This window comes from Callorhinchus milii, unplaced genomic scaffold (genome assembly GCF_018977255.1).
Source record: "Callorhinchus milii isolate IMCB2004 unplaced genomic scaffold, IMCB_Cmil_1.0 Scaffold6, whole genome shotgun sequence".
NCBI lineage: Eukaryota > Metazoa > Chordata > Chondrichthyes > Chimaeriformes > Callorhinchidae > Callorhinchus > Callorhinchus milii.
Window position 1 is genome coordinate 18,661,412 of NW_024704747.1, and position 21,548 is coordinate 18,682,959.

A 21,548-nucleotide genomic window follows, 5' to 3' on the forward strand; every position below is an offset into this window, starting at 1 on the left:
ACATAGTCTAAAGACTGGACTGTCAAGTTTTGCAAAGGCGAAATGTAGTAATTCTACAACTTAGGTGAGAAAGGAGAATAAGGGAGTGCACATAGTTCCTAGCATCACCAGTACAGCTGGGACTATTCAGAAATGGCTTGACAAAATACCTGGTGAACAAAATATTAACCTCCTGCAAAAATAGCTATTTTAGGATGTTCAAACAAATGAAGAAAAGTAACATCCATTCATATGTAATGTGGCAGTATTATTGGTCTGTCTAATCCATCACTGAAAATGCTTTAGAAACTACTTCTTCAGAGTGATTGAAACGGTAATAACATAATAGTAACAATAATAATAATAATCCCTCATTTCATATGATATTTATGAAACCAAAAGGGCTGCACCGTTGGTTGCTATCATGTGCAGTAACTGCATATTTGTAGGGAAAGATTAACTCCAAAATAAAAATACATTACAACAACAAATTTCATTTATATAGCAACTTGCACATCAGGAGGCGAGAGCCACTCACTATCTGGTGTATATGAACCATATATAAAAGCAATCTTAGATAACTAGAAACAGCAGTTTCTATTATATTAGATACTGCTCAGTGAATTGAATGCCCCTTTTTCCTAAGAATTTTCCTGCTGAATTTGCAGCTGGAGTAAAACCCAAGGCAGAGGAGCTGAATCCCAGTCTGTTTCCAGTGAAACAATAAGCAGTTGTCTGGACCTGCAGCACCTCATAGCAACTCCAGTAGAACAGCTGGAAGTGGCATTGTGCCTCACAATTCAATGTGCATTTTGATGCCTCGATGCCAGAATGTTCACTGAAACTATCCTGTCTGCTTACCAGTACCAGCCCTCTTCTCCCCCCTTTCCTCAGACTATCCAATGTCCATCACTGAACAGATTTAAGTGGGACTGAGCAATACAGACAGCGCATCTTGAGTTTCAGCATCCTACAGTTTTTGAGTTGTGCACATGCACGCATCTACATGTATTGTCATGTAACATAAATACATGCTCACACATGCACAGTGGAGGGCCTGATATCAGAGCAAAGCAGAGCACCTCTGATCTCAGGCAGTGTTATTATGCATGCCTCACTCACAATACATTGTGTTCAAAAGAACAAGGGGTTCTGCTAAGATAACTAGTAGAAAGTATCTTTAGTCCATAGTGAGTCAGTGACTAAAGAGCATAAATTTAAGAACATTAGCAGACAAAACTAAGGGAGAGATTAGGTGTTTTTTTTCCAAAAGGGGTAATAAGATAAGGCCTGGAATTTCACCTAGTCTTAGACTGTAAGAACATCTTATGAGATAATAATCCTAGCATTTGATATAATGTTTTTTGCGTCAGGCGGATGTCCCACTTTTCTTTACTGTTGATTTCCTTCTAGTTTTATAGAGCCATTGTGCAGTGAGGACATAGAAATTGAATACAAGTTTTTCTTTTGTTGAACGGCTCCACAGAGTGTTGTAAAACAGTGCCATCCTCTGTCCTTTAATGGAACATTCTCAAGCATTCGTGATGTACAGTTTCATTTTCATCTCAGAATGAACTTTTTGAAGCTTTAGAGAGTTCAGGAACATTACAGTTACTGCCCAAGTGCAATTACATATATTCGATCTTTTCTGCTGCCTTTTGATCGTCTTTAGAACTGCCTGGAGAGAGACCTTAGAACACTATTATTAATAATAATAATCCTTTTTCACGCTCTCAAAACACCTCACAGGATTTACTGTAAAGTGTAGTGACGACTGTATTTTGCATGTATAATTTGGCAGGATATTCTATTGAATTGGTTTGCACAATCTGCCTCCACCGCCTCTCTGGGGTGTTAGTTCAAGACACAATATCCACCACACTCTGTGTAAAATGATTAAAACTCATCTCTCCTGAGCTCTCTATGTGGCACAATCCCACATCCTGCTCAGTGTTGGGTGCTATAATATACATTATTCAGTGCCCTGTGCCAACGCACTGGCTCAGCAGTAACCATTTAATGGTCTTTCTCCTTTTTTGGCATCTCAATGGCAAAATGAATGATGCAAACATCAGTGCATTTGTACTTTGTGCCAAAGAGGATTCACCCTATGGTTTTTCATCCAACGAAATCTTGATCTCAGCAGCCTAGCTGTGTACTGAGAGCCAGAGAGAATCACTGGATTAGCTGATGTGTACCATTCGCACACAGCTCCTATTTACTGGTTAAAGTATAACATTTAGCAGAGCGCTGGGAACAAAATTGCCTCTCTGTGGATTACTTACATGACATCTATCTGTCTTTATCTGGCAGAGAGGCTTTCCCAGACACTGAGCTGATGGTGTTAGCTGTAGCCAGAATTCCCAAGTGACAATTTATATTAGACCTACCTGTTAGGCATGTCGGTCATTCAGAGAAGATGCCCTGCTGTTCAAACACCTCCAACAATGACAACAAATTATGTTTGTATAGCGCCTTTCACATTGGGAAGACATCCCGAAGCTCTGGGCAGTCAAGGATTTGCACCCTGGGGTTGAGATCAGGAGGGGTGGAAGGCAGGGAGGGTGGGGTTAGGAGGGTGACTGATGGCATTGTCGAAGGGGAAGGTCTTGAGCTCCACCGTTTCAATCCGGGATTCATTTCTCCTGAAATAGCAGAAAAAGTTGTGAATAGTACTAGCTTTTTAATTTAAAAAAACCAACAAAAAGGAAAGTAGTTCCTGAACAATACATTTGCAGTAAAGTTCTACTGTTCTTTACTGTTTTGGTCTGTGTGGAGCACACTTTGCACCTACAATACTTGCTGGGTTTGAAGGGGTTAACAAGAATAATGTCATTGGAAAGATGTTGAATACATGCTTTCAATGTAACATCTTATCACATCTTTCCATTCCCAGGTAACACCTGAAAAGGTGAGTGAGGCCAGTTGGCTTTCCAGATACAGGTGCAACAAACAAGCAATAAAGAGAATTACTCCCTCTGCCAACGACCAGGCAAGGATACGGATGTGGGCGTTTACAGGATACATGGATAGCTAACCAGGCACGTCCCATATCACTCTGGCTGACAATTCCCTTGCCAGATACAGGCAGTTATTGAGTTGCATGCCAGACTTATGTAATCAGCTGATAAGGCAGCGGCATACAGTGGTTTGACCTTTACTCAAGTACCAACAGGTGACTTGTGTTGGGTGTCATTGCTAAACTCATTAGCTTTGACCAGAATGTGTTGCTCAAAGAATCACATGGGCTGAGGGAGGGAAGCTGTCCTAAGGTTAGATCATCCTCTTTGTGTTCTAAATACTCAATGGAATAGGAGATCATCGTGGATGAAAGCAGCATAACCAAAGTGAACAGCAGGATTACTAGTAAATCAGACGAGGAGTGAAAACAATAATAATCCTCTCATTTGATATAGCCCCTTATCATGTCATTGAGACGTCTCAAAGCGCTTCACAGGATATACTGCAAATCGAATTGACTGTGCCTTGTGGGCAAAACTTGTCTGCCAGTTTTGTGCACAGCAATGTCCTACAACACAAACAGCCACGGAATGAGTAACCAATTTTATTTGTTGGCCAGGACACCTGGAGAAACTCCCTTCTCTTTTCAAATAGTGTCTCAAAGTGCTTTACAGACAGACAACATCACAGGGGGAGAGATGTGTCATAAATCAGTCTGGTTTCTTTTAAAACCTTTACTGGAAATATCCAGTAAATTGCATAAACCATTCAACTGAATAAGAGGCCCTGGACACAGGAGGATTATATGATTAAAGGGAGACCATGTTCTCACTATTCAGAGTATTAATCACTACATCTACACAAACTGACTTAAGTTTCACTGTGCAATTTTGTATATTTTTAAAGAAAACTCTTTAGTGAAGTAAATTAGTAAATTATCATGTGGGAAGCAGGACAGTAAACGGGTAATAATATTTTTTTTAAAATTCCATTTGATACAATATCTTTCACGTTAGCAGAACGTCTCAAATCGCTTAATAGGATTTACCGTAATGGGTAGTGACCGTGTATTTTATAGGTAATCTATGTGACATACACACGTGGGGGAAAAATTTAATTTGCTGACTTAGCATTTCAGAGCATTCAGAATTTGACAAATTGCTGAAATCAGTCTTAATTTTGAGATCAGTTTTCTTAAAAGAATTTACAGAAAACCAGCTTTAAAAATTAAGATTGCCTTTAAAAATTGCAAAATTCTGGACGCTCTGAAATGCAAAGTCAATCTCGACCCAGGTGGAATTTCAATAACATTACTCGCAACACTTTCTTTTCCGCCCTTCAATACTGGTTGACAAGTTGATTCTCATACAGTGCTTCTGCTTGACAGCTTTCCACATAACAGTGCACAGGACACTTAACCTATTGCGTGGGTTGGTATAAAGTGCAGCAAATGCCAACAGATTGCTTAGTTGAGTTCTGCAATGTTTGACATCTTGTTTTTTTCACAGTTTACATCTCCCCACCTTCCAGCTGTTCATCCATACAGCCATCCTTCGAGTATGAAGGCAGCTAGATTGACTACAACTTCCTATGGCTGTCAAACATATTCTGTGGATCAAGATCCTGAAAGTTTAGTTTTCTCCTGTCATTATCGCCAGCTCACACCCTGACAATATATTAACAAAGCCTTTCAGCAGCAAGCCTAATTCCTACAAACATTCAGCCTTTCAGCAAATACTCTCAACCGTATATATTCAGGTTTTGAGCACTAATACTTTGCCATGCATATGTTCAGCCTTTCAGTGCTAATATTAGCCTCCTGTAATAATTTATTTTAGACCATTCCTACATGATTACATATCTAACTATTTGTTATTTTCTCCACCTTGACTGAGGGGGGAGGAGATTAATCTTTTGGTCAGCCAGGGGGTGTCTCAACAAAGGGAAACCCATCACCTTGTTAAGCATATTCAGAACAGACTGAGAGTTCTACATACGCATTCAACCTAAGTATAACATTTCCCTGTGTCTGGAATGGAAAGTGCTCTCTCTCCGCAGGGGGACTCACACTACTAAACTAATTCCATAAAATCAAGTCTTGGGGATGCCACAGCGTTATGATGGGGTACTGCTGGTGTTTAACAAGCTAAAACCGCACAGCTTACAATTGTGAGCAATGTCTGGCAAGCTTTCTGGTGCTTGTCCAGCTAGAATAACTTTACCCGTATAGTTTGATTTGCAAAATTAACAGAATCCCAGCCTCAGTGACTTGTCTGGCCGTCCAAGTACTGTTGATCAAACGTCTCAATGGTGTGATAAGGGACTATTTCAAATGCAAAGATTATTATTATTGTTGTTGTTTGTGAGTTACATCCTTACTATATCAAATCCAATGATTATTATTATTTATCATCATTATTATTACTATTATTATTAATATTATTATTATTACACAAGCCTTACGATTAAAGTCTATTGGACCCAAGGTTTGAGTCTTTCAAAGCCAAAGCATCTAACCCTGAACTTGATTCCACTGGTTGAAATTTAAAAAAATACAGATTTTGAAAATACTTTGCACAATTGTGCTCTGGTTCCTGTAAGATGCTTTGCCTGAAGGGAGAGGTTATTACCTCTGTCCAGATTTACCTCAATTTTTTCTCATCACTATTATCATACGAAAAAGTCAAAGTCAGCTTGTATCAGCATAATGACAGTCAGAGGACATCCAGGAACACCAGTCACCCAGTTAACAAACTCTAATGTAACACACCAAATTTAGTCATTTCCCTATAGTGTGGTAACTATTAACACATTATACCAACATAACCATTTGAAATACTACCTTCATGATTTTAAACATTGCCTTTTATCTAAGCCACCAGAGTAAGACAACACAAAGATTTGACAAATTTAAATCTTGTTCAGCAGGAAGCGAGGCTTCCTGGGTACAGATTATGAAGGTAAATGGCACAGACCCTGTCTCCAAAGCTCGGATGAGATGCCTGCAGTGTCTGACACCAGCTGCTTTGCTCAGCTGGAGATGGTATGCCAGAAACCAGCCCACATGTTCAGTGCATATTTAGCCCTAAGGTTTTAAGTTACCGTGTGAAATCATTGTTTTATTTCACACTTTGCACACAGAGAGATATTCAATCTGGAGAGAGCTGTAAAACTGCATCTGCAGCAGACGGGAAAAGTCAGATTGCATTATTGTTCCCCTTCACAGACTGAGGGGGCAATCTCTCTCTGTTTTTTCAGTGTAAATGCAAAGTTGGTTTGACAGCTGGGCAGAATAATGCCTGGTTTGCATTCAAGCACCCAAATCCTATTTTCATCACAATGTTAAACCACATGTATATACAACGATTGACACTCCATGCTGCATCCTCCACTGTGTTGTGGTCTCCCTCTGTAGTGGAGAAGTTTCACGAAACACCATGTTAATGAAACGATCAAAATATCTTGATTTAATGAGATATTCGTTTTCACTGTCAAAAGATGGGATTGTTGATAAACTCTTCAGTCTGTCAGGATGTAGCATTGTGAAGCTCAGTGCTCAGTGAGTAGCACTCTCGCCTCTGGGTCAGAAGGTTGTGTTTGAAGCCCTGCATCAGGATTTGATCTTATTATCTGAGATAACAATCCAATGCAGTGCTGGGACAGTGCTGTATTGTTGGAAGTGTTGCCTTTTGCATGGGACATTAACACGAGGTCCCATTTGCCTGATATATGATAAAGATCCTATGGCGCTATTCAGAAAGAGAAAGGCTTGTCTCTAGACCAGCATTGCACCAGATTAATTCATCATTCACGTCATAGCTGTTTGTGAGATCTCACTGCTACAAACGGCTACTATATTGACTATAAATAGCCACTACAATTGATTGCAGTTACCTGACAAATGCTTAGAGATGTTTTAATGTGATAAGGTTCTATAAAAATGCAAGTTCTTTCATTCAGGAACATTAAGTGCGTATATCTTATTTCTCAAGAGCTATATTCCAGAGATGGTTGCATGTTTCTGACACAAGCTTTGCTTTGTTCTCCCTAACCCTCTCCCATTACATATTTCCAAATATTTGCATCATTTCTCTCAGTTTCAACTCTCCACCCCAAGAAAACAAAATGATAATTTTGGTCAACGGTTTCAGAGTTAAATCGTTATCATTGGAATTTTAAACTAAACAAGAAACATGTGCTCGCTGTTTTTTTGTGCTGTCTTAAAATGAGTTCCAGCTAACACAAGTTAGATTTATTGCACACACTTGTACTCTCATGATGGATTGGCGCACATATGTCCTGTCAAAAAGGTGCGTTCCATATTTCACCACGTGCTTTGGTTTGTGCTCTACACTGGATCTTTCTATAAAGTGATAATAATCATTGCTTTTGATATAGCGCCTTTCACGTTGGGAGGACGTCCCAAAGAGCTTCACAGGATTTATTGTAAAATTATTGTCTGTATATTTTGCAGGCGAATGTGTGTTATGAAGCAGGGGTGTTTGAGAGATGAATGAATGTGGAATAGAGCAACGGAATAGATATCACAGAGAATCTGTTTGCAGCAGCATCAATGTTAATGAAGTGGCGAGAAAAGGAAAAAAGTTAATAAGAAATAAATTGTGCAGGTTGTACATTTTGCTACAGTTTCCTATTCTGTTGCTTATCAACCACAAGAAGCTGCCTGACCCACGGAGGACATTCCTCAACTGTGAGACTATGTATTTGTGGGACAGAACAAAACTAGGCAATATCTGAGACTATTGAAGGACTGAATAGGGAAAGCTGGCCTGCAGAACAGACAGATATTAACAGGGCTCCAGCAACGAACGCAGAAAATTAATGTTTACAGCAGCTATGTGAAACAAACCATTGCATAATGGTAATTGCTATGACAATCATTTCAAGGATCAAGTTAAAAGGTTCTTTTCAAATGTACGTTTCTTTATAACTAGCTCAAGATGAAGGGAGATCTCATTACCTTATTAGCTAAAATGTAAAAGGAAGAAATCTCAAACAAAAAGCTACCTCCAGTATAAGCCTATTAATTTTTCTAGGAATTAGTGAAAGATGATTAGTACTTTATGTTTGTGGTCATATTTAAAATATTTCAAGAAATGCATTGGAAAACGAGATATGGTCCCACTGTGTGCTGCAATTCTATCATTCAGCTCTAGAATTACAGTACACACAGCAAAACTCATGAGTGTTGATTCATCATGAACTGTACACTTTCTGTATGTCTCACTGCAGGCTCCTCTGATTTGGCAATGTACATTGGTAGACAAGGTGATATCATTAAGAGCAGAAAACATTGTATAGGTGAATGAGAAGCTGGCTTTCGTTCATTCCTTGCTCCAGCATTACAATTAAGTAGAAAAGCAGTGAAAGCATTGTACCTCTTCCTCATAAATCAAGCATATTGCCTGCGATGAAGCACGTACCTCTTATAAACCGTGCTGTACCTTACCTTCTTATATTGCTGTTGTTTGCATTTTCCATGATTTGAATCTTAAGACTGATGAAACAGGTATTGTCCAGAATAGTTGTCCAATTCTAGGCAACTTAATGGTAGTTTGTCTTCCAACATTCACAAGAAATGAAATTGTGGCTCAGCTCCGAAGTGATATCAGCAAAGAGTCTATCATTTCTCTGTGGTGCATATAGTGAACGTTCACATCTCCAGAGCAAAAGCCAGTGTCTGAGCCCAACCCCCCACACCTAGGATCTTTGACGTAGGATTGTTTCTAATGGAAAGAGAGAAAAGTCTCAGTATCTTCTTGTCGTGACTCCCTTGGTTATTCTTTAGTCCATATTCATTTACTTTGCAATCCCAAGCCTTCCCTGTGCCCAACAATATGGTCTAAAATTCAACTTACAGAATGGCAAGTAAAAATGTTAAACTAGTCCTTGCATAAGAGCTAATACTATCGATGAGACAGGGAAAGCAGTTTTGGGCTAATGTCACAATGTTAAAACCTGGCACAGCAGAGTGGGGCCCCATAAGACATTGGTAGCAACTGTTTACTTAGTAATGTATACTTCCTCCTAGCAGTCTCAAAAATGTTATCAGATGCCAGATCTTATGCTAAATTTAATGAAGTTCATCAGACTGGGGTTTTCAAACATGATATATTTGGACAGCCTAAAGCAACTACATCTGGGGGGAATTGGATGGTACAGTGGGTTAGTGCACTGTTTTGTCACATGTGGGATATGGGTTTAAACCCAGCTCAGATTGTTGGGACGAATGTTTCTTGTCTCTGCCAGGTACATGTGTCCTGTGTGAATTGAATTTAGGCAATCTCAGATTTTTTAGCTCGTATTGGCAGTCTCTCGCATGATAAGAGTCCAAAGGAATCACTGGGTGTGCAATATGGAAACTTAACCGCGGGTTAGTGGCAGGAGGTGCTTTTAGAAAGTTAGGGTTAAGTCTCATTTCTTGGCAGAATAGCGAGAGGTATCTAGTTACTATGTTATACCTGATCTATTGGTAGTTGTTAGCAATAAAGTGATTCCATTCCCAACATCTTGATTTATGCAAGAAGTCTCATGAAGCTCTGTAAGGCAGTCTCCTGATGCAAAAGATGTTATATTAATTCCAAGAATTGTTAATATTAATAAAGCTTCTTTTAAAATAAGGGTTGTATACTGTGTACATTTGTGTGTGTGAAATAGTCCTATGTTACCAGAACACGCAGGACGCAGAAACAAAAATTGAAAAATATACAGAAAAATAGGTATCCCAATAAATATTGTTGAGAATAATTTGTTCCAATAACAAAAAAAAGCAGTTTTCAAACTAACAGACTAATGTATAAACATTATAACTGGTAATCATTGCTAATGAATAGCATATTTTATGAATGCACAGAGCTATCCTGTTGTGGGTTATATTTCAAATCCACAAGAAAAGAGCCTTAATATTCCAGTGTGGATGATGGTTGGGTGTGGCATTTTTAAAAAAAATTAAAATCAACCTCCAGCCCTAAACTGGGAATGTTTCACTAGTTTTACACCTTGTAGTCCAGGATATAGCTGCTGATTTCCAAGTCATTTTACTAACCCCATTTTCAGAAGTAAGAGAGGAGTTGGGTACGATCAATCACATATTATGAACTAAACTGAAAGCAAACACTGCAGTAGAAACAAGAACAAGCACATATTAATTTACATACTAAATCAGGACGAAATTATAAGCATGCCAAGATAAAAATATTTCTTCGACCATGTATTCAGGGAACGTTACAAAATAGCACAGTAGTATACATAAAGAAAAAATATACTTTAAAAAATTGGAAGGAGCGTTTATCAGACTAAATTATTCCATTTGATTGTGTGTTCCGAGTATTGATCTTTCCTGGTTTAACCTGACATTTAGCCAGTGGTGGTGAGGAGGAGGGCGGTCTAATCACTAGTCCATCCACATGAAAAAATTCATTGCAACACTGACTGAGCCATGAATACAAGTCAGATTTTATAAAGAGTTGCTGTGACTTTCAACAAACTGCATCCATCCACTGATAGAGACAGGACCAATGTGCAGAAGGGCAGCAGGACATAAGTGTATGTTAAAGAAAGTTGAAAGTAATGCTTTGTTGACGGAGAAATATTAATGTAGGAAATGGTAATAAATGTGAAAACAGCAGGGTTATAGAATTTTCACATTGAGATGTACAGCATTTGGCTTCAAATCCCTTGAAGAATGTTTGACGCATCAGCAGCTCACCACAAACTCCCTCTGAATTATTATTATTATTTTATTTTTCCATATACAGTTTCTGTGGAAAACAAAGAAAACAGACAAAAACACAGCGAACACAGCAGTACATTTTTCGTTTGCTTTATTTCTATTTGGATTGTTAGAGCAGGAAATACAGAAATAATCAGGTAGGATTGAACTGAAAGGTCCAGGTCTGCAAATAACATAAGTACGTTCAATTAATTGGGTGATTTTTTTTCATGGAAAGTAATGGAGAATAAAATAAAGATTTCACTGCTCCCTGCAAGTCACAATGAAGTATGAAGTCAGAACCGCTATCCAACAGAATATAATAATAATAATAATAATAAGCCTTGCATTTAATATAGTGCTTCATTGTGTCATTAAAATGTCTCAAAATGCTTTGCAGGAATTTAAAGGTACAGTATATTGAATGTATATTTGAAGGTGAACAACAGAAGAATAGACAGGTTATTAACAGAAGAATAAGGCAAAGGGTGTTTATTAATCCACATTTCTTTCTACAATATCTACCTCTTAACTTTGACTATTCAACAATTAAGCAGCTTGCGTGACTTCTTTTCTGGTGGTATCAGAAATGCATAATTTGCACAGTGCTGTGTCTAGAACCTACAGCTGATGGCTTAATTGTCCAATCTAATGACATAAAGTAGTCCTGTGTCCTAATGACAATCTTGATGAGTTCTTCTGCACAATAATAATGGAAGGGAGAAAGGTATTAATACGAATTTGCACGTTGGAAGGAAACAAACATTTGTCCCAAGTGACTCTATCTGTCAAAGCAATGACAGGTGCTCAGATCCACAGAATAGGTTAACAAGGCGATGAATTGATGCTTTGAAAATCACAGCCACTCTTATTGTACTAGCCTGTGACAGTCCTACAATTAAACAATGTGAATGCAGCATTTGTCCGCAGGTACCGGTAACTTTTCTTTCACATCAGTTTGAAATTCCAGGGTGAACAATTTGACAAGGATAGATGATCGTCTCAGTTACAAGTTACTTTAAAATGTTAAAAGAATTCTTCACTGCTCCAACAGCATAGCGCACTGATACCCAAAAGCCACAGTTTGCAAACTCCTTCCCAATATGCCTGACTAAGCACCAAGTGGAGGGTCAGTCACCCTGGACTATTCTCTTACACCTCTCTGTGGCCTGGCAGAGGAACTAACCTCTCTTTCACTCTGTGGGACATCCTGCCTGATCAATTGCTGTACACGTGCGAGAATCCATTCCATTTCATACCCGCTTGTCAAAAGCAGGTCAGTGATTCTCGAAATTTGATGGTAATACTCAAAACACTCATACCTGAGTGGCTAGGATACTGCTGTTCAGGACACATGGTTATTTTAAACATGATTGCTTATTAACATTAATCACACACCCATGCTTCCTTCACATTTTACGCATCTTGTGTTCTTTCCAGAACATGCCAGTCCCTTGAAGTATAGCCTGTTCTGCCAAGCTTTTGCAGCGCTCAGGCGTGAAGCCTACTAATGCTGTACCAACTGTTGTGACTCCCTGGCTGTCAGCCATCTTTTTAATCTGTCTCTCGATAGTACTGGGAGATACGTACTGATAACTTTCCCCTTGAATCCGATAGGAAACATGACTCCTGCTTTCCCGCTCGTGTGTTGCCAGCAACGAATGCTCCTTTTCTTTAAGGCTCTCCACATTGCAAGCTATTTCCACCCTCCCTCCATGGGGAAAGGCCATAGCCTGGATACCCTGAAGACCACCCACGCTTGCTCCACGGATGGCTCTGGCAATCCGCTGCCCGATTGCGAGGTCCTGGGTGTTTATTGTCACATTACAGTTCATGACATAAGCAGAGGCACCAATCCCTGGAATAACAAGTGATTTCTTTTTAAAACTGCAATGAACCAGGTGTCATTCTTCTCTCATGGTCATGGCTATTTCAACAGTGCTGTGTCTAGAGACAAATGGGTTAAGTTGTCCAATCTAATGACATAAAGTAGTCCTGTGCCCTAATGACAACCTTGATGGGTTCTTCTGCACAATATTAATGGGAAGGGGGAAGGTATTAATATGAATTTGCACGTTAGATACAAGGAAACAAACATTTGTCTCAAGTAACTCTATTTGTCAATGTGAAAGGAATGACAGGTGCTAAACCTGGATTTTGAACTCAGGTTGACACAAACCTGGTTGCAAGTTGATGGGGACAAAACATTCTCTTGTCTGTAGGCCGTGAAGGTCACATGTGAAATCTTGGGACAGTCTCAATGCAATTTGAACTCTTAAACAAAAGGTCCATTAATTATGCACTAAAGTGAAGGTGGGGGGACGACAAGTTAAAGTCCTTGCTCAAAGCACAAACCTGTTAAACCGTATCTTGGAGAAATCACAGTTCCTACATCTGGTTTTATTCCATCCATGTTCGAGCTGCTCTTCCTGAACCACCCGGACTCTTTCCTGCGCTGGACAAGACTCCGTTTGAGAGGCTGATCGGCATATCCGAAATAAAACATGCTGCACTCTGGTACAGCGTGGGTTAACCTCTCGGCAACACCTGCATTGAGGAGGTGAAGGGCAATGAGTGAGGAAATGTCAGCGCAGGAGAATGGTCGAGGCTGCTGGCTGAACCCTCCCAGGAACCTTCCTTACAAGATGCATGGCTCCTCCATACAATCAAAGTAAAATTAAGTCAGTTAACGTTCTGTTGAAGCAAATCTGTTCCGTGTGCCACAACTGGCTGCGGCATTTTGCCCACAAAATACACAGTTGATCCACTTTACAGTATATGCTGTGAGGTGCTTTGAGGCGTCTCAACAACTTGACACGTGTCAACAACTTGACACGACCATATATCAGATGCAAGGATTATTATTTTATTATAAAATTCCTCTCGACATGAAAGACGCTTTCATTTGTTGTTGGTACTGAAGTCGTTTATAATTCTTACTTATATATAAATTATCTTAAAGTTTATACATATTTACATGTACACACACTGAGGTTATTCCAGTCTTCCTCATGCTCTGAAACTAACCAATTGCTTATTATTTCAAGTTAAAAAACACACACCTTTCACATCGGGAGGAATTTTATGTTAAAATCTGCAGTAAGTACAGCACACAACCAGATTTACTTCAACAGATGGTTAACTGATTTATAATAATAATTTTTGCATTTATTACAGTGCCTTATCACATCTTCGAGACCTCTCAAAGCACTTATACAGAATAATAATAATAATCCTTGCATTTGATATAGCGCTTTTCACGTCTTCTCGATGTCTCAAAGCGCTTCACAGAATAGACTGTAAAGTGAATTGACCATATATTTGTGGACGAAACGCGGCAGCCAATTGCGCACAGCAGTGTCCCACAAACAGTCATGGATTGAAATGACCAATTTATTACTGTTTTTGTTTTGGGGGGGATTACTATCAGGTGGTGGAGTAAGGAAACTTGCCCAAGGTTTCGTCCTGCCTGGAATTGAACCCAGGTGTCTCGCTTGCAAGGCGAGTGCTCTAACCACTGAGCTGCAGGACTCCATACTGTAAAGTGAATTGACTGCATATTTTTTATGGGTGAAATGCGGCAGCCAGTTGCGCAAAGCAGTGTCCCACAGACAGTCGTGGATTGAGTGACCAATTAATTATTTTTATTTGGATTTGTTTTTACTTTGACTGTATTAAGGGGCCAAACATCTTCTAAAGAATGTTCCTGAGAGAGTCGGCCAGCAGGCTCGACCATGTGTGCTGTGTGCTGACAATTCCTCACTCACTCTGATAGTGGCCTGAGCAGGTCCTGTACAGAGACGTACAAAGCACAGTCAGCTGGCTAACAAGAGAGCTTTGCTTTCACTTCTACTGTATATCCATTGGCTGATGGATAACTGGTAAGCCGGTGAGGAATAATATTAATGTAATACAACAATAATCCTTGTATTTGATATAGCACCTTATCACTTCGTTGGGACATCTCAAAGCACTTCACAGAACATATTGTAAAGTGGATTGACTGTATTTTGGGGGCACTGCAGTGTCCCACAAACAGTCATGGATTGAGTGACCACACTTTTTCTGGGAGGGCGAGGTATTATTACCTCTGGAAAGCGATCCACCAATCGACTAACAACTGGGTTCCTACAGAAAAATAGCCTTAACTTGGCCAATCCTGCTCTACACTGTCCAAAACTATAACATGTGAAAATTCAGCAAATTATTTTAATACTGGACTAAGGAAACTTGCCTAAGATTTCGCCCTGCCGGGGAATGGAACCCGGGTCCTCTTGCCTGCAAGGCGAGCATGCTGCCCACTATACTACGGGATTCCCATGAGTTAGGCCATATGAGGGGCTAATTTTCACTTCAACTGCATAGTCATTGGCTGATGTACAACTGGTAAACTGGTGAGGAATGGTCGAGTCTGCTGGCTGCCTCTCCCAGGGACGTGTGGACCTTAGAAGAAGCATGGCTCCTCGATACATAGGATAGGATAGGGTCACAGCTTTGCATCAGGAGCACGACTTCAAGAGTTTGTGCTTAGACAGAACTAGGCAAGAGGTGAGTTCAGGTTTCACTCACAGTGCTACTGAAAACCTCTTAAAGGTGAAACCTACCGTGAGCCACCTTGGCGCACTCCCCCAAGCCAACAGATTCAGAGAGAGGGTAGATGGGGACCAGATCCACAGCCCCAAGGCACGGGTGAATGCCACTGTGCTTTTCCATGTCAATGAGCTTGTAGGCTTCAGTACACGCTGCAACAATGGCACACCCTGAAAAATGAAAGTAGCCTTAACTTGGCCAATCCTATTGTGCACGATTCAAAACCAGAAAATGCTGATGCACAATCTAAAGAAATATTGATAACGTCCCACGTCAAGACTTGGAACTCATATAGTCTAGGCGGACACTCATACGCAGTTTCATCTGAAGACAGCACCTCAGATAATGCAATACACCCCCAGCACTGCTCTGGAGAGTCAGCCTAAAGCCCCGATGAGGGTCTTGAACTCACAGCATTCTGATTCAGAGGTGAGAGCGCTAGCAACTGAGCCAGGCTGATACCTGCAAACTGAATGAATTGATTGCCTCTTGTCCTGGGCTTGTAACTTATGCTGAGTTTAATACCAAAAGATATTGAGAGTGAAATCGTACCTAATGTCTCAATGGGAGCCACGATTGTCAGGACTGATCTGTTATAATCATAATCTGAAAAAATGTTAAGCACAGTTGCTTGAGTTTCCATCTGACCTGCAATCAAAACATAAAAATACCTCATGAATGATTTCAATAATTCAAAAATGCAAGAATTTTTTTGTTGTTTGAAATGTACCTTGCTTATTACCAACGGCTGCCTGTGCCACCTTTTCTACAATGCATTGGTTCCTGGCTTCAGAAATATTCAGCAAACACGCAGCCAAACGGAGAGCCAGTCTTGAGGACGCCATCTTTTATTCTGCGGAGAAAAGCACATTTGTAAAATCAAAAACATTGCTTCCTGTTCGAATGCTTAATTACCTCTGCCCTCCTCTCCAATGCAATAACGTTAATCAAGAGAGAATCTGCTCGCAGTTGCATGGGTCAATTTGTAGACAAACATCAGGAAGTTTTTCTTTCCACAGAGGGTAATTAATGACTGCAACAAGTTGTAGGGAAGGGTGGTTGAAGCCAGGATACTGGTCCCATTTTGAAAAATACAGGCTGGGTGTTCTGGAGGGATGAGATCAGATAGGCTGAAGGACCTTCTTCATTCTGTACTAATCCTGTGATCTTGTGAGTACATTCTCTTCACACAACATTAAACACCGGCATTTCACGTTATATTCAACTTCTTTGTCTTATGGAATTTATACCATATTGAACCTGCCTGTGCTCCAAACATCTGTCTCCATTTAAGAGAAGCAGAGAACTGCACGTAAATGCTCTCTATTTTAAATTATTTAATTATTTGTAGACATTCTGTGCCATATTAAAAGTTTTACTGTAGCCATACAGAAATCACTTTTATAGTCAGGGTGCCCTACTCTGCTTACAAATGTATAAAAGGTAACAAAGTCCCTTTAAGGTTCTATTTTTGTCACAACAATGAATTAAATGATGACATGTGAGCCCTATTATTTGGGATGGTTACTGTTATGAGTACACAAGGATCTCCAGATTAATTTACAATTGACCTTTGGAAAGAAACAGTCCATCTTTAATATTATCATCAGAGGAGACTGTGAAACTCTTTGTTCTTGGTTTCCTGCTTGAAAAGTTAATCAAGTTAATAAACTCTGGAATTCGATGATGTCATTAAGAAGTACCCAGCATCATGGCAGCTTGGTGCAGTTTTCCTTGGATTCAATTGAAGCCAAAAGGAAAGTCTGGATTCAGGGAAGACTTGTGAGATTGATAAACGGCTCAATCTGAGTTGGTCGGCTTCATGGCAGGCACATCTATTTGCCATAGCCCGTCACATGAGAATCTTGCTTATACAATCAACTGTTTTTTAACAATCTGTTGCTTAAACACTAATTTAAACTTCTTTGCTGATTTGGGGAGATAAGCAAGATAGTGCACGGAAGGCAGAAATATATCATTCTGCAGCACAAGACAGTGTAGTCTTTCATTGCCCAGCACAGCCCAGCACAGCCCAGCATTGCCCAGCACAGCCCAGCACAGCCCAGCACAGCCCAGCATTGCCCAGCACAGCACAGCAATACCCGCACAGCCCAGCATTGCTCAGCACAGCCCAGCATTGCTCAGCACAGCCCAGCATTGCCCAGCACAGCCCACATTGCTCAGCACAGCCCGGCATTGCCCAGCACAACCCAGCATTGCCAAGCACAGCCCAGCATTGCCCAGCACAGCCCGGCATTGCCCAGCACAGCCCAGCATTGCCCAGCACAGCCCAGCATTGCTCAGCACAGCCCGGCATTGCTCAGCACAACCCAGCATTGCCAAGCACAGCCCAGCATTGCTCAGCACAGCCCAGCATTGCCAAGCACAGCCAGCATTGCTCAGCACAGCCCAGCATTGCCCAGCACAGCCCAGCATTGCTCAGCACAAGCCCGGCATTGCCCAGCACAGCCCAGCATTGCCCAGCACAGCCCAGCATTGCTCAGCACAGCCCGGCATTGCCAAGCACAGCCCAGCATTGCTCAGCACAGCCCAGCATTGCCAAGCACAGCCCAGCATTGCTCAGCACAGCCCAGCATTGCCCAGCACAGCCCAACATTGCCCAGCACAGCCCAGCATTGCCCAGCACAGCCCAGCCCAGCTCCTAAAGTACGGTAAAGAAAGCAGAACCTCTGAGCGCTCGTGTGTGTCTCTTGACACCTGGTTGATCTCTAACTCCTGCCTTCACACAGTGACTTTACATACATTTTTGTTTAATTTGAAGGTAGTGTTTTTTGTTGTTATTGTTGTTGCTAGATTAAAAACCCCAGTATCACCATCCACGGTTGCACACTCCACCATGCTAAGCCAATCCGGAACCTTGGGGTCTTGTTCAACCCTCAACTATCCTTCCTACCCCACATCTGCGCCATGACCCTCTCTGCCTTCCCCCACCTCCACAACGTCACCCGGCTCCGACACCGTCTCACACCACAGGCCACCAAAACCTTCATATATGCCTTCATTACATCGAGGCTCGACTATGCAAACTCCCTGCTTGTCGGCCTCCCCAACTCCTCCCTCTATTGGCTGCAGATCATCCAGAACTCTGCAGCCCGTGTCCTCTCCCACACCAGGATCTGTGACCCTATCACCCCCATCCTCGCCCAACTCCACTGGCTTCCCCTCACACAGAGGATACCGTTCAAGATCTTGGTCCTCACCTTCAAAGCTCTCCATGGTCTTGCTCCCCCCTACCACTGAGATCTCCTAACCCCCAACCACCCTGTTTGTTCCCTCCGCTCAGCGGGCTCTGGCCTGCTTCACCTCCCCCGCCTCGCTCGACCTACTATCGGCGGGCAGTCCTTCCGCCACTCTGCCCCCACCCTCTGGAACTCCATTTCGCAGTCCCTCCGTCTCACCCCCTCCCTCGCCACCTTCAAGACCCATCTCAAGACCCTCCCCTTTTGACCGTGCTTTCAATCTCCCTGCTTCCCCCCCTGCCCTCTACCCTCCCCAACCCCGACCCCCAGCTCGGGTCCGTAATTCTGTCTGTCCAGCGCCTTGGGACGCCTTCCCGACGTGAAAGGCGCTATACAAATATACGTTGTTGTTGTTACCTACACATTCAGGGAGGTCGATCACTTACTGGAGCTCAAATGTTTATGATCTCTGGACCTTGGATCACACAGAACACAGGGCTCGATATGGCAAACAGAACAGGACAAAATGTACCAAAGTGCTCCCCCATCTGGTAAAACAAATGAACACTTCATAATAATAATAATAATAATCCTTGCATTTGATATAGTGCCTTATCACATCTTCAAGACGTCTCAAAGCGCTTCACAGAATATACTGTAAAGTGAATTGACTGTATATTTTGTGGGTGAAACACGGCAGCCAACTGCACACAGCAGTGTCCCACAAACAGTCATGGATTGAGTGACCAAATTATTATTTTTTTTGAAGGGATTATGACCCCCAGAAAAGCAATCCGCCAATCGACTAACAACTGGGTTCCTACTTACCTCTAGGTAAGTAAGCTACATGAAGCAGGAGTTAAAACCTTTAAATTTTACAGTTTCACTGCAAGATAATTAAATACATACATAAATAAATAAATTATTCTTTTAAAATACCCATGAGGTGCAGATGTAAATGTTGTACTGTGTCTCTTTTTCAAGCTAATTTTCTTTGGCTACCAACTGAAACCCACAGTTAGGAAAAGCCATCAAACAAACCAATTTCATTTAAATCAAAGCATTTATTTTTATTTTCAGCAGCTGTACAGTTCAAATGCTGTTTTGTTTTATCCTGCAAAAAAAGTAACTAGCGGCAGGAACAAAGAAAATGAACTTGTCATTGTGATTAGTGAAATATGGAATTTAAACATTATCCTAAATAGTTTGCTATGGTTCTACAGCGTATCATAAAACCACATATCATCTCTCTTGCTGTAATCAGACCAAACATCATTATTATGTTATTACTGGTGATCGTGTTATAACCATTAGCACATTCACCAGTAGCTCAGGATCACCAAATGTTCAGTTGAAGAAGGCCTTTTGACTCATTTCAGCTGATCCTTGCAGAATACCCATCCAACCCTCTTTCCACTGTGCCAACCTGCCGTTTCTTAAATATCCAGTGTCCTGGCCTCTACGATGCTTCCTGGTAAACTATTCCAGCTGTTGATTAAAACTCTGTTGAAGAAATTCTTCTGGGTGTTTGTCATAAACTTGTCCATCATAACCCTGAACCTGTGCCGTCTTGTCCTGTTGCCTTGTTGTAACTGAAAGTTTGGAATTTATTTTCTTTGGCCCATTAAGTATCCTATATATATATCTCTATAAAGTTCCCTCAGAGACGTTGAAAAATGTTGAGCCTGTCTAGTTGTTTCTCATAGCTCATACCTCTAAAATTGGGGATCAGTTACATTGCTCTCCTCTAGGACTTATTGTCGTGGTGACGAGAAATATGTGCAGTTCTACAATGGCGATTGAGCTATTACTAAAACACTAACTCAAGACTGCCTATGATCCAATTTTCTCAATGAATGTGCTTGGTTGCATATGTATAACCGTTTGCCCACACATCAAAAAAATAGTCACTGTTCTTTACAGTAAATCCTATGAAGTGCTTTGGGCATTCTCTTAAAAGGCGTTACACCAAACATAAAGATTATTATTACAAATAGATTACTGTACATTTAAAGATGTAATGGTTGCATTGACTACTGTAATGTATTACTACAGTATAAGGTATGTTCAGTGAGCTGTCATCAAAGGAGTAGAGCTTTTCCGTTTACCCAGATTGTCAGAGTTTGAGTGCGGAGGTTGTTTGTCGTTCTGAGTGAGTTGCTTGCTGCTTTGAGAGTGAGGTTTCTCAGTTCTTGGCTAGGCAGTCAGTCTCACTATGAAATAACACTGCATTGTGAAGACATATAAAAGATCACAGTTCAGATTCACATCTGATTACCCTGATTACCTGGCATTGTTCACTGCCATAGAATTTCCTACAGGCCTGACTAGCTCAGTCTCTCGGTTCAAGGGGGCCTGTGGAGAGAGAAAGTAAAAGATAATGGAAAGCGGAGAAAAAAAACATAGGATAAGAAGGAAACACATTTATTTAAGGAATAAACATCATTTTATTGTGGGAAGCAAGGATCATTGCAGTTAATAAATTTATGTGTTTTTTTAAAAAATTATAATTTACACAAAATGTTTTTAGGGTTATTTTGGTAATTGCAATAGTAGAGGATTGAACTCTTTAGCTGTGAGAACCAAACTCAAATCCCAATCCTGATTTATATTTGCATTTGGACATCCTATGGTTAGAGAGTCTCTCCAGTCTTGGCCGATCTGTGAGAGGAAGAAAATGCTGGTGAGAGCAGTCCCTCCAGCCACAGACTCAACAGTGCCTCGCTGTGGGTCAATCAATCAGAGCAACATGAAATGAGCTCTGCACAAATAACTGGAGATTGGCGCACCCTGCTGATTCCAACCAACCACGATAACATGACTAAAGGGAGTTTATGGGCTTCGACTTACACAGAACTAAAGAGAGGACATTCATTTCTCTTTTCACATTTGTGCGCATTGGGATGATTTTTTGCCATTCATCTGGTGCCAGATACAGTTTGTCTAGTAAAAATTACCTTGTCTGGTTAGTGAAGCAACTTGCAATGTTATGGCGACCATGCTTAGGTCTGGTGGATTAAAGCCCAGGAGCAAGCTGAAGACCTTAAATGAAGAAGTCTGTGTTTAATGCTATGGTACAGTACGGG

The 21,548-nt window shown here is 41.0% G+C and overlaps 1 protein-coding gene across 6 annotated transcripts; it reads right to left on the minus strand.

The window, feature by feature from the left end:
• Positions 1-10,767: 10,767 nt before the first annotated feature.
• Positions 10,768-20,766, minus strand: ftcdnl1 (formiminotransferase cyclodeaminase N-terminal like 1). Of its 6 annotated transcripts, none has more exons than XM_042336568.1 (6): positions 20,750-20,766; positions 15,993-16,115; positions 15,815-15,910; positions 15,277-15,432; positions 13,028-13,219; positions 10,768-12,530 (listed from the first exon to the last, which is right to left on the minus strand). In XM_042336568.1, the coding sequence occupies exons 2-6, from the start codon at positions 16,105-16,107 to the stop codon at positions 12,082-12,084; spliced, it is 1,008 nt and encodes a 335-aa protein (XP_042192502.1). In that variant the 5' UTR covers positions 16,108-16,115; positions 20,750-20,766; the 3' UTR covers positions 10,768-12,081. The 6 variants fall into 6 exon arrangements, with proteins under 6 accessions (XP_042192502.1, XP_007898264.1, XP_007898263.1 ...); XM_007900073.2 differs by lacking the exon at positions 20,750-20,766 and adding an exon at positions 18,909-18,979; XM_007900072.2 differs by lacking the exon at positions 20,750-20,766 and adding an exon at positions 18,884-18,979.
• Positions 20,767-21,548: the final 782 nt, after the last annotated feature.